Source organism: Crocodylus siamensis, chromosome 4 (genome assembly GCF_052110815.1).
Source record: "Crocodylus siamensis isolate JL-2025a chromosome 4, ASM5211081v1, whole genome shotgun sequence".
NCBI lineage: Eukaryota > Metazoa > Chordata > Crocodylia > Crocodylidae > Crocodylus > Crocodylus siamensis.
The window spans coordinates 153,954,232-153,966,640 of record NC_143398.1 but is presented as its reverse complement, the minus strand read 5'-3'; the positions used below and the strand labels follow the sequence as shown (position 1 = coordinate 153,966,640).

The window sequence follows — 12,409 nt, the reverse complement described above, 5'->3', positions numbered from 1 at the left end:
CAGCACTCTGGCACATCCCATCCACACCTACCTACCAATTTGGTAGAACCTCCTTTTTGGAATCTGTAGGATACATATCACTTTCCCTAATCCCACTGCTCCTAGAAGCCTGATACCATGGAACACCATGCTCCAGCTCCTCTGTCAAAGCAGGAGACAGTCCCTACCTCATGTACCCATAAACAGTTGGCACATCTAGTGCTGCTGCCCCATCATCCTCCCCAGCAATGGAAGACAGGTTTGCAAACAAGTCATATATGTAGCTTGTTGAGCCAGGTGAAACCACCTGCCTTTGCATCCTTGTCTTGCCCCCTTACCAGGAAGTCTTGTTAAATGGAGTGCAGCAACTGTTATGGAGCTGGTGCTGCCCACTCTGGGAGTATAAATGGGCTCTAAATGAGCCACATGAGCCTGTTAAAGAAGTCCTCTGCTCTATGCTGTTCTCTACAAAGTCTGGGCACACCAGGGCAAGGCCAAGATGGAAGAGAGTCCTAAACCTTGGAGCTGCTATGGAAACTGAGTTACATGGTGGCTCTGGGGAGGCTGCCAGAAGATAAATGGCTGCTCGTGCTGGTTAGAGCAGCCTCTGAGTGCCCACAGCCTTGACTCCACATACGAAGTTACCTTCACCACCCACTCCTGTGACCTCTGTGCTACCTCCCAGGACACAGCTTGGCATATAGCCCTACAATTCCACTGCTTAGCCTGAAGAACCTACACGGCAGGCCCCAGGGCTCAGCTGCATGTTCCCAAAGGGCATCAGATCATTAGGCTCAGTACGATGCATCTACAGCCAGTAAGCCTGAACCAGAACGATGGGTGTGGATGCATACAGTGCTGGGACCTTAGCCTGAGCAGTGATGCAGTGTGGCACCTGGCAAGATACTGCCTTCATGTCTCAGTTACTAACCTGGAGTCCTCTTCTCTTCATTACTTCCTAGTCTTTCTTTGGTTGCATAGTCTGCTGCAATTTCATCAGCATCCTCCAGAGAAGAGTCTGTGGACTAACACAGGCACAACATGAGATTTATTTTCCAACCCCCTCCTAAGTACCCAGTATGGCTCAATTGCATTGAGCCATACTGGCATACAGTATGCATACAGCCATACAGACAGGGAGCACTGTGCTCTCACCAAGAGCCTGAGATGCACATCAGTGCTACACTGGAGAAAGACCACAGGTAAGTTGGAAATTCTCACCCGACACCCGAACATGTTGGGTGCTAGTCCATTTAGAAATAGTCACTGGGCCTATATAGCCTTTGGTGGCAGGAACTGTCTTGCTGTGCGTTAGTGCACTGCCTAGCATAATAGAGCCCCTGTCCTGGACCAGGACTCCAAAGCATGACTGCCAATAGATGACAATAGGGTTATACCTGAAACTTTGTCCCAAGCTCAAACTCAGTGGTGGGGAGCAAGGGGCATCCAGTACTTCTGAGAACTCCTGAGGAAGGCTGGCTGGGATGGTTTAGTCAGGGTCAAGGACAATCCTGCCTTTGCCAAGGGGGATGAACTAGATTACCTCCTGAGGTCCTTCCAACCCAACCTTTCCTGGGAACCTGAGGTCATCTGAAGGGAGCTGCTAGTAGCTCAAGTATCTTGAAATCTCACTTGAAAGACTGAACTCATTAAATGCGTCTGAAGATGCCACATTGTAAACATAGCTTTGTCCAAGGAGCTGGGTTGGGGAGAGGGAGGGCTGGGTGACCAGGGGTGCAAAGCAGAAGAGGGGATGGGGAAGGAAACAAGAATAGGAGCTGCAATGGAAAAAGACTACTGCCCTTGTTGAGGATGCTGGCATGGTGCGCAAACCACATTAGAGAGATTCAGATGGGTCTAGGGCCCCTCCTCAAATTACAACAAGAGCTCTGCAAAGTTTTTCTGAACAAAATGACCTGGCCCCTGTGCGAGTGTGAGATGCTCCTGCTGTTACTTGGTGGAGGGATCCCACACTTAGTGCCCAGAGATGGCTTGCCCTAAGGAATCACCAAGCCAAGCAAAGCGCATCCTCACCAGTTGGCTGATGGTCTCAGAGATTGCCTTCTGCCACGGGGCAATGATGGCCTCAGAATCATGCTGGATCAAGAACTCTGAGCCGTCTCGTGTCTTCAGCTAAAAGGAGAAGCATCAACATTGTCAGGATTAGAGATACTGTGTAGTCAGTGGCACATGCACCCGAACAGGGAGGAAAAGGGAGAAGTTTGCCCCAAGAAACCGTGCATTCTGGTTTGGCAACAGCCCTACTGTTGGTCATAGGGGGAAGAGCAGCTTTTCCCTTATACAGCTAGGGGTAGCCTGACCACATGGTCAGGAACCAACACGCTGCCCTGGCCTGGATGCATGCAACAGGGCTGCTCTGCAAGTGCTGTCCCAAGCAGGATGGGACAACACTTACAGAAGCAGGATGTCCCAATTTCCGTGTCAGGTCACAGCCCAACTTTATACCTTTTGCATGCCCAGATTCCTGCTAACTTTGCTAGGCACACAATGGATACAGGAGATAGCCCAAAGGCCCAGCAGGCATCTTGGGAAGTCACAGCTCCAGAGGCACTTCTAGCTGAGACCGTAGTATGAGAACAACTCCCAGCTTCGAGGATGGCAGCCTTGCTTCAGCCTCCCCCTAACCCAGGCTCTGCTTCCACACTGAAGCCCTCCTGGCTCCTCCCTTCACGTAGCTGCTTCTTCAGAGGCATACCTGGTGCTGTCCCTCCCACCTCTGCCCACAGTTAGTTGAGATAGTGGTAGTGGATGTCACCACCTTGGGCATCCTAATTATTTTGGTCTCCTTGTTCATGTCTGGTCTCACTTGCCTCCTTTAGACTGCAAAGTTGGAGAGGCAGGGCTTGCTGCTTGATAATGCTACACTGGTCAGCACCATCAGGATCTATCTCAGCCATCTAGGTGCTAATAATACCAGATAATAAGCCACAGCTATATCCTTGGTTTGCTATAGAGGCTTCAGGTTAAACATCCATCTGCAGTTTGGTCCCACAGCCAGTCAGCGTCCAGTCACACCAGCAAAAGACCCTATATTTACTAAAATGACCAAGATGTTCTTCTGCTCAAGAGAGAGTCTTTGGGGAGACGCACACACACACACACACGACATGCCCTCCTACAGCAGTGGAGAAGCTGCCATTTTTTAACCTCTCTTCCCATGAAGTCCGGGTGCCCCTCAATAATAGTACACAGCCTTGGGACACTTGACACTCACTTTTAAGGCTGAGCCTACACTATAGGGCTGCTGCTACTCAAACTGTGATGCTCTCTTTGTAGATGCATCCCTGTCAGCAGGAGCTTCTCTGCCACCAGAGCTATGCCAGCTTCCTCAGGTGGCAGCTGTGATGGTGTCTGCACTGGGGGTTTTGCAGCAGTAGTACATTGGGTATGGAGCAAGAGATCTCCACGCCCACCCCTCTGCCAGCAGAATTCTGTATTGTAGACAGGACCTAACTTAAAAAGGAAGAAGGGTGACTGAAGAGCAGCCAGTTTTGGTGTCTCCAATGGAAGAGTGCCTGGTCTGTAAGCCTTTTTATAATGATAAACTGTGTGTCAGTTCCTCCCTGCCCTCTCCCCCCGCAATACGGGTATATTGGTATACCCCTCGTGTTAATACAGCTATGTGAGAATAAATGTGCCTTCTATTGGTATGGCTATTCCCAGACAGGGTGGGGAAGCACTATATACTAACTGAACCTCTTCCACACAGTAGTGGGGCAGTGGGGGAGGTCATCAAGGTACTACCCCAGTGCAATTAAAATGGTATAATCTGGTATAGACAAAGTCCAGAGCCACAAGTCTCCTTTGCATTTCACATTGTGAAATACTTTACACCAAGGCAAAGCGAGGGACAGTCCTCATTTCACCGCCGCAGGGAGCATTATTGAAAGGTTTTGTAGAGTCAAGTACACTATTACAGTTTCTCACCACTAGGTGTCAGTGGAGCAATTAATAGCCTTTTTGCATTGAGCAAATGTCTGTCCCAGGATAACTGTGAGTACATGGCCCTTACTCCATTTGTAATTTCACCCCAGTTTTTCTTGTGGTCATTCTCTAGTGATATAGAAAAAATACAGAGGTACAAGGACTGGAAAATGTTTACTACAGGTGGAAAGGGCCATAGAGCCATAGGAGAGCAACAAGGGATGCAAAAGGAAAACGATTAGGTCAGAATGCAAAAATAAGTCCCTTGCCTGTATACAAATGAGAGGTATGGGGAACAAACAAGATGTGCTGAAAGCCATAGCTTATGAAAAGTCCTATGATCTGATTGCTATCAGAAAGACTTGGCGGGACAGCTATTTCAACTACAACATAAAGGTTGAAGGATATATTGTTTTGGAAGGACAGGAATGGCGGGGGGGAAGAGGCGGTGGTGTCAAAAATATACACACTTGTTTTCTGGTTTAGGAGGAAGGGGGTAAAAGATCATAATATATTTGGGTGAAGATGAAACATACAGCACCAATATAACGGTGTGGATTTATTGCCAAGTCGGGCAGAAGAAATGGATGATGCACTTTAAGATGATGATAAAATTATCCAAAAAAGTTAAGAGATAGTACTGATGAGAGCCCTTGATTTTCTGGATAGCTGGTGGAAGAATAATACAGCCAAACATAACATGTCAAGCAAGTTCTTAACTTTTGTGGAAGACAACTTTGTTCCAGAACGCTAAGGATGCAACTAAAGGATAATAATCTATTTTGGATCTTGTCCTGACCAACAGGGAAGAACTGGTGAAGGATGTGAAGGTGACAGGAAACTTGGGGGGCAGCACTCACAGCCTGAGAATTCATGATTCTGAGATGTGGAAAGTATAAAGTCCGCAGAACACAATGGATTTCAAATCAGGCAGATTTCAACCAGCTCAAGGAAACGGTAGGCAAGGTGCCATGGGAGGACAGACTAATGGCTAAAAGGGGCCCAGGAGGGCTGGGAACTTTTTAAAAGGTACAATATTAGAAGCTGTTTTGATATGAAGGAAGCACAAGACAAACAAGACCAGTGTAGCTGTACAAGGATCTTCTAGGGTGCGTCTCATATACAAAAGGAAAGCGTACAGGCAATGAAAAGATGGGCAGGTCACCAGAGAAGCACACCAAGAAACAATAAGAACTTGCAGGGACAAAAACCAGGAAGACAAAAGTTTAAAGCCAGAATTGGCACAGTATTCAAGATGTGAACACACAATGGATTTATAAAAAAGAGGTATAATGATGCTGTCAGATTTGTTTAACATTTCCTTAAAAATTCCTAACATTTCTTGGTACTAGAGAATTGGAGAGTTGCTAATGTGACTCCCATATTTAAAGAATGCCCTAGAAGGGAATCAGGAAAACTGCTAGAAAAATAATAGAAGTAAGAATTATTTAACACATGGGTTAATGCGACTTGCTGGGGAGGACTCAACATGGCTTTGTCAAAGTAAAGTATGTCTCACCAACATACTAGAAGTTCTTTGAGGGTGTCAATAAGCAAGTAGATGGGATGATCCAGTTGACAGTATATCTGGACTTCCAAAAAACCTTTGACAAGTTCCCCCATCAGAAGCTCTTAAAGTTAGGCAGTCATGGGATTACAGGGAACATTTGCTCATGGATTAGTAATTGGTTTAAAGATAGAAAGCAAAAAGCAAGTATAAAGTGGGAAGTTTTCAGGATGGAAAGAAGTAAACAGCAGGGTCCCCAAGGATCTGTGTTGGGACCAGGGCTGTTTAACATATAAGTGATCTGGAAAAAGAGATGAGTAGTGAGGTGGCCAAATTTACAAATGACACAAAATTATTCAAAGTAGTAAAGACCAAGGTGAACTGTAAGGAAAAACAGAAGGATCTGGTACTACTGAGCTAATGGGCAACTCAATGACAGATGAAAGTCAAACTAGATAAGTGTTAAGTGATGCACATGGGCAAAAATAATCCAAACTATAACAACAGTATGATAGGCTCTACACATGACCTCTTACCACAGATGAGAAATATGGGAATTGTTGTGAACTGCTCACTAAAAACACCACCAGAGTGCTCAGCAGCCATCAAGAAGGCAAAAAAAAAAAAAAAGGGGAATTCCCTTATTAAGAAGGGAATTGTAAACAAAACTGAAAGCATCATTATGCTCCTTTATAAATCCATGGTGCATCTACACTTTGAATACTGTGCTTTAGTTCTGGTCCCTACACCCCGGCAGCAAGGATGATTAGTGGTATGGAGGGGCTTTCATATGAGGAGAGACTAAAGAGGCTAGGCCTGTTAAGGTTAGAAGAGAGACACCTAAGGAAGTACATGATAAGGGTTTACAAAACACTAAGTGGTGAAGTAGATAGGGATTTATTATTTGGCATCTCTCACGATACAAGGACTTGGGGTCACAAAATAAAAGTAGGAAGTAAGTTTAAAATTAACAAAAGGAAGTTTTTCATACAGCGTATAATTAAAGTGTAGAACTCATTGCCACCACATGTTATGGACAGCAAGGCAAGAGCAACAAGAGGTTTAAGTATCTTGGCCAGAATAAAAAGACCAAGGAAGCTGTGGGCCCACTGTTAAATAGCCAAGGCAAACTCTTAAGAGAAGCAGCAAAGGAGGAAGAGCTGCTCACCAGCCACTTTAGTTCAGTCTTCACAAAAGAAAAATTAAGTTGCACCCAGACAGCTAATAAGGATTATCTTGAAGAGGAAGAGCCAGGGAACTATGTATCAGCTAGTCTCATCTCAATATATGGAAAGTTATTCGTTACTCAACCATATCATAAGGAAGTCCATATCTGAGTATATCGGAAGGAAAAGCTGATCATGAGCAGCTAGCATGGATTTACTATGAACAAACTGTCCCGAACAAACTTGAACTCCTTTTTTCAACAAGATAACTAGTTGGGTGGATGAAGGGAATGCAGTGGTTATAGTGTATCTGGACTTCAGCAAGGCTTTTGACAAAGTCCTACATGGCCTTATCAAACAACTTGAATATGTGGGCTAGAATTACAAGGCAGACAGACAACTCGCTCAATAGCTGCAAGTAAATGATAATTATAAATGGATCCATGTGAAAACAGAGTTCATTTCTCTCTGGATTCCCACTGGGGTCAGTCTGTCCTAGGCCAAATACTATTCAACATATTTATTTAATGATCTGGATGCTGGAATAGAGAGTTTCTTAAATGTATTAGCAGGTGACATGAAACTGAGGAGGACTGTGAACACACTGTAGGACAGCAGCACAATTTGGAAGGATCTTAATAGATTGGAAACCTGGGTTTGAGCTAAGAAGGTAAAGTACAATACTGACAAATGCAAGATTTTAGACCATGCATAGGACTGTGCAGCATGAGTTATGGATGACAAGCAGCACTATAACTTGATCAAATACAGCATAAGAAAACTGCAGGAGAAGTGTAGATGTCAGGCTTGGCCATCTTCAGGAACTGAGTCAAAGCTGCAGAAAGATGACTGTACAGCAAGCCAAGAGCCTATATCCTAAATACTCTGTATTACAACTGCATCCTAAAACATTAATAACCAAGGTGACCATAAGTATTAATAGTTATTTTGATATGATAAGTGTATTTTACTAACATGTTTAAATGATTATAGACACAGAGGCAGCCTTGAGAATGGAAAGAGCAAAGCAGCCTTCTCAGGCCACAGTAAGTAACTGGCAAAAGCCAAAGGGCAAGCCTCAGCGGGAAATAAGACATCTTTCTTTCTGCTATCTCAAAAATGTTTCAATTGATTAACAAGATCTTGATTAAAAGTAAAGATTAACTGATAATTAACAGACTGGGGTCAGACAACCCAGTCAGAGTAGATGATCTACTCAGGTCCCTTCCGACCCTAGAAACTATGAAACTATGAAACCCAAAATAAAGAGCCTTAGCCAAGGTGATCCCTAGACCCCTTTCCCAGAACCATTAAAATCCAGTTCCATCCAGTTCCAAAAGTTCCTGTGAAAAAAAGAAATTTAAATAAAACCAATCCAAGATCAATTATTAGCATGTATAAATGTTGGGCATGGTGCAAGCGACAAAATTAGACTTTTCCTGAAGCCCAGAAGAAAAAACAAACAAAACCTAACTCAGTGAGAGTCCTCAGCAAAGACACCTGGCCAGCAGACCTGTTCCTCCCGAATCCAAGGCTATACAAGCCTGGTCTTTATTAGTACCAATACATCTCTGCTACTGCACGCCCTAAGAAAACTTCTGAGTTGTGACTGGAACGGTCTCATTGATCAATTAACCTCACTCCTAGCCATGAGTTGACTCAAAGGAAACAAGGTGCTACACCTCAGGAAAAACAATCAAAAACACAGATTCAAAATGGGTGACAATTGGCTGGATGGCAGCATTATGGAAGGAGTCTTGGTGGATCGCAAACTCAGTATGGTCTGCAGGGCAACACAGCTGCACATAAGATGCATGCAATTTTGGGCTGCATCAATAGGAGCATTAAGTGCAAGATATGAGAGGTGACAGCATCTCTCTATTTGGCACTAGTTAGGCCTCATCTTGAGTACTGTGTGTGTGGCAGAAAGCCACCTTGGTTTCTCCCCAAAACCTCTGCCCTGTGACAACGTGATTAGATGGGCCAGCAGAGGAGTCACACCTCAGCCTGTTTCTTTAGGTAACCTGAGCTGGCTGCATTCCTGAGGGAGGGGGGAACCTGCTCCCTCTGCCTAGGTGACTGGCATCAGCCACCTGGGTGAGGGGCATCTACCTGGGGAGCTGGAATCTGCCTGGTAACAGGTGATGTATTTCAAATTGGTTGGCTGACAGCCAACTGGGGCTGACCTCCGTTGGACCAGGTGAATGAGGTCACAGGGCTATATAGGTTAGCGGGGGAGGGAGGCTCTCTCTCTTTGGCCAAGAGGTGAAGCAGCAGCCAAGCAGGGGAGACAGAGAAGCCTTACCATGGACCTAGCTCTCTCTCTCTCACCCCAAGACTCCAGAGGGGAAACTCAACCAGCCTCTGGAAGATGCTTGTGAGTAAGCTACTCAATCTGATTAGATATTTAGCTGGCAGTAACACAGATGCATGATCAAAAGGCTACCTCAGCCACACTGTTTGCTCTTTAGGATTCCTAAGATATTGCTCAATCCTGTACCCTAGTTTCCCCTACCCCTTGTAATCAATAAAGTTCTCCTTTGTGACTGGTGTGGGAGACTTATTGAGGGGTGGGTCTAAATTATGCCTAAGAGACCCCTTAGGTCTGCAGACTAAGGGAGACTTTACTTTTTGCCCCCTGACTTGGGGAAGTGCCCCAAGTGCCTGTACCAGGTCGAGTACCCATCGGACTATTAGGCCTGCATTTGCCCGAGGACACAGGACTGAGACAGTCCCTTCTCAGGGTGGTGGCGGCTACGTTACCCCCAGATTAGTGAGTGTGCTCCGGGAGAGGGGTCGGCCAAGCATGAGGCGCCCCTAGGGAGGCATTTGGAGCCTGGAAGGTGGTCGGGCGCAGGAAGGTGGGTGGCTCAACGCAGGAGCACCCCCTACTGGCCTGCCACAGTATGTACTTCCAGGCTCATCATTTTAAAAAGGACACGGAGAAGTTAGAGAAGGTCCAGAAGTGGGTGACAAATGAGAAAGGGCTTGGAAGGCAAGTCATATGAGAAGAGATGTTCAGTTTGTGGAAAAGGCACTTAAGAGGGGACACAATATTCTTAAATATCAGAAAGGCTGCCACAGAGGAAAAACACCTTCTCTCTTGCTGAAGCAGGACATGGACCAATGGCTTAAAGCTGCAGTAAAGTACATTTAGATTAGACATCAGGAAACACTTCCTCATTGTTAGAACAGCGAGGCAGTAGAATACTATGTCTAGGGAAGTTGTGGAACTTACATACTGGAGGTGTTTAAGAGGAGGCTGGATAAGCAATGGTCAAGTGTAAATCCAGGAGCAGCTATGCTATGCTGATGCTATTCTATGAATATTTCCCATGCTCTTCCACTACATGGGTCTGGAAAGGAACTTTTCCAGTTCCTGCTGCTACATGTCTGACCACTCACGTAGGTTCCTAGCCAAAATGCAGGACCTCTATCTAATCCAGGAAGTGCACAGCCCCACCAGGGGACGCCTTGTTGGACCTGGTGCTGGCCACAGGAGACAACCTGGTGAGGGGGCTGTGGGTGCTTGACCCCCTGGGTGACAGCGATCATCGCCTGCTGGAATTCACCATCCAGCACAAGGTGGCAAAGTCCTACAGCAAGGCAGCAGCCCTAGATTTCAGGAGGGCGGACTTCAATGTGCTAAGGAAAAGAGTCAGGAAAGCACTGAGGTCCCAGAGGGGAGGGGAGCCAAGTGTCCAAGAAGAGTGGTTGCTCCTTAAGGAGACGATCCTCCAAGCCCAGAAGGAGGTAATCCCAACACGGATCAAATGGAGCAGGAGGGTGCAAAAGCCCCCATGGCTCACCAAAAGCATATGGGAACGTCTCCCAGCTAAAAGGGAGGCACACACCCAATGGCAGGGAGGCGCCAACACCATGGAGGACTATACTGTGGTTGCTCCGGGATGCAAAGGGGCAGTCAGGAAGGCCAAGGTGGAGCAGGAACAGGGACTAGCTACCCGGATCAAGGGCAGCAAGAAGTCCTTTTTTAAATACATAGGGGGCAAAAAGAAGGTACCAGGTAACATGGGGCCCCTGCAAGACACGCTAGGAAATCTGGTTGCCACACCAGACAACAAAGCTAACCTATTTAATGATTTCTTTGCCTCCATTTTCCTGAGCAGGGACCAGATCAGCCCCCCCACTGGGACCCCCTCAGGTCCCAGGGGAGGCACACCTAGGCCAAGGGTCAGTGAGGATCTAGTCAAGGAACTTCTGGAGTGACTGGACATATTTAAATCAGTTGGTCTGGACGATCTCCACCCCAGAGTGCTGAGGGAATTAGCTGAGGTCATTGCGGGACCCCGGCACAGCTGTACGAGCACTCGTGGTGCTCTGGCGAGGTGCCAGAGGACTGGAAGAGGTTCAGCGTGGTTCCCATCTTCAAAAACAGGAGGAAGGAGGACCCGGGAAACTATAGGCCAGTTAGTCTTACCTCGATCCTGGGTAAGCTTTTTGAGAGAATTATCCTGGCACATGTCCACGAGGGGCCAGCAGGGGAGGTTATGCTTAGGGGCAACCAACATGGGTTCATTAGCAGCAGGTCCTGTCAGACCAACCTGGTGGCCTTCTACGACCAGGTCACCAAATCCTTAGATGCAGGGGTAGCAGTGGACATAGTCTTCCTGGACTTTTGGAAGGCCTTCGATACTGTCTCTCACCCTGTTCTCATTAACAAACTAGGGGTTAGTCAAATTGGTCGCCAACTGGTGGTGAACAGATCATTTTCAACTTGGAGGAATGCGGGCAGTGGGGTCCCCCAGGGCTTGGTCCTTGGGCCCACACTGTTCAACAGCTTCATCAGTGACTTGGACAAGGGGGTAAAAAGCACCCTGTTCAAATTTACGGATGACACCAAGATATGGGGGGATGTGGGCACGCTAGAAGGGAGGAATAGGTTGCAATCAGACCGAGACAGGTTACAGGGGTGGGCGGACAAGAATAGGATGGGACTCAACACTGACAAGTGGAAGGTGCTGCACCTGGGGAGGAACAACTGGCACCATACCTACAGGCTGGGGAACTCCTGTCTCACCAGTGCAGAGGCAGAAAAGGATCTCGGAGTCATCATTGATACCAAGATGAACATGGGCCGGCAGTGTGGGGAAGTAGTCAGGAAGGCCAACCGCACCTTGGCATGCATCCACAGATGCATCTCGAGCAGGTCCAAGGAGGTGATCCTTCCCCTCTATGCGACACTGGTCAGGCCGCAGCTGGAGTACTGCATCCAGTTCTGGGCGCCACACTTCAGGAGGGATGTGGACAACATGGAGAGGGTCCAGAGGAGGGCCACTCGCATGATCAGGGGGCAGCAGGGCAGGCCCTACGAGGAGAGGTTATGGGACCTGAACCTGTTTAGCCTCCACAAGAGAAGGCTGAGGGGGGATCTAGTGGCCGTTTACAAACTAGTCAGAGGGGACCAGCAGGCACCGGGGGAGTCCCTGTTCCCCCGAGCACTACCAGGAATAACGGTCACAAGCTGGCAGAGGGTAGAGTCAGGCTAGATATCAGGAGGCGCTACTTCACTGTCAGGGCGGCTAGGATCTGGAACCAACTTCCAAGTGAAATGGTGCTGGCTTCTACCTTGGGGGACTTTAAGACAAGGCTTGACAATCACCTTGCTGGGGTCATTTGACCCCAGTACTCTTTCCTGCCATGGCAGGGGGTTGGACTTGATGATCTGCTCAGATCCCTTCAGACCCTACTAACTATGAAACTGTGTGTCAGGATTTATTTCCCACCCTGCCTGCCTCAGAAGCACTGGGTGTTGGTTGCAGCCAAGGCTGGGCATTTTGACTGGGGTATGCCA

The 12,409-nt window shown here is 47.3% G+C and overlaps 1 protein-coding gene across 1 annotated transcript in view; it reads right to left on the bottom strand.

Moving 5' to 3' along the window:
• ARHGAP27 (Rho GTPase activating protein 27) overlaps window positions 1–12,409 on the bottom strand; it is a 74,102-nt gene that overhangs the window by 12,189 nt on the left and 49,504 nt on the right. Inside the window, exons 9-10 of the mRNA XM_090044279.1 lie at window positions 2,014–2,112; window positions 911–1,004 (exon numbers count right to left, since the gene is read on the bottom strand). Coding sequence (XP_089900405.1) covers window positions 911–1,004; window positions 2,014–2,112 — 193 coding nt within the window. The remainder of the gene's footprint in view (window positions 1–910; window positions 1,005–2,013; window positions 2,113–12,409) is intronic.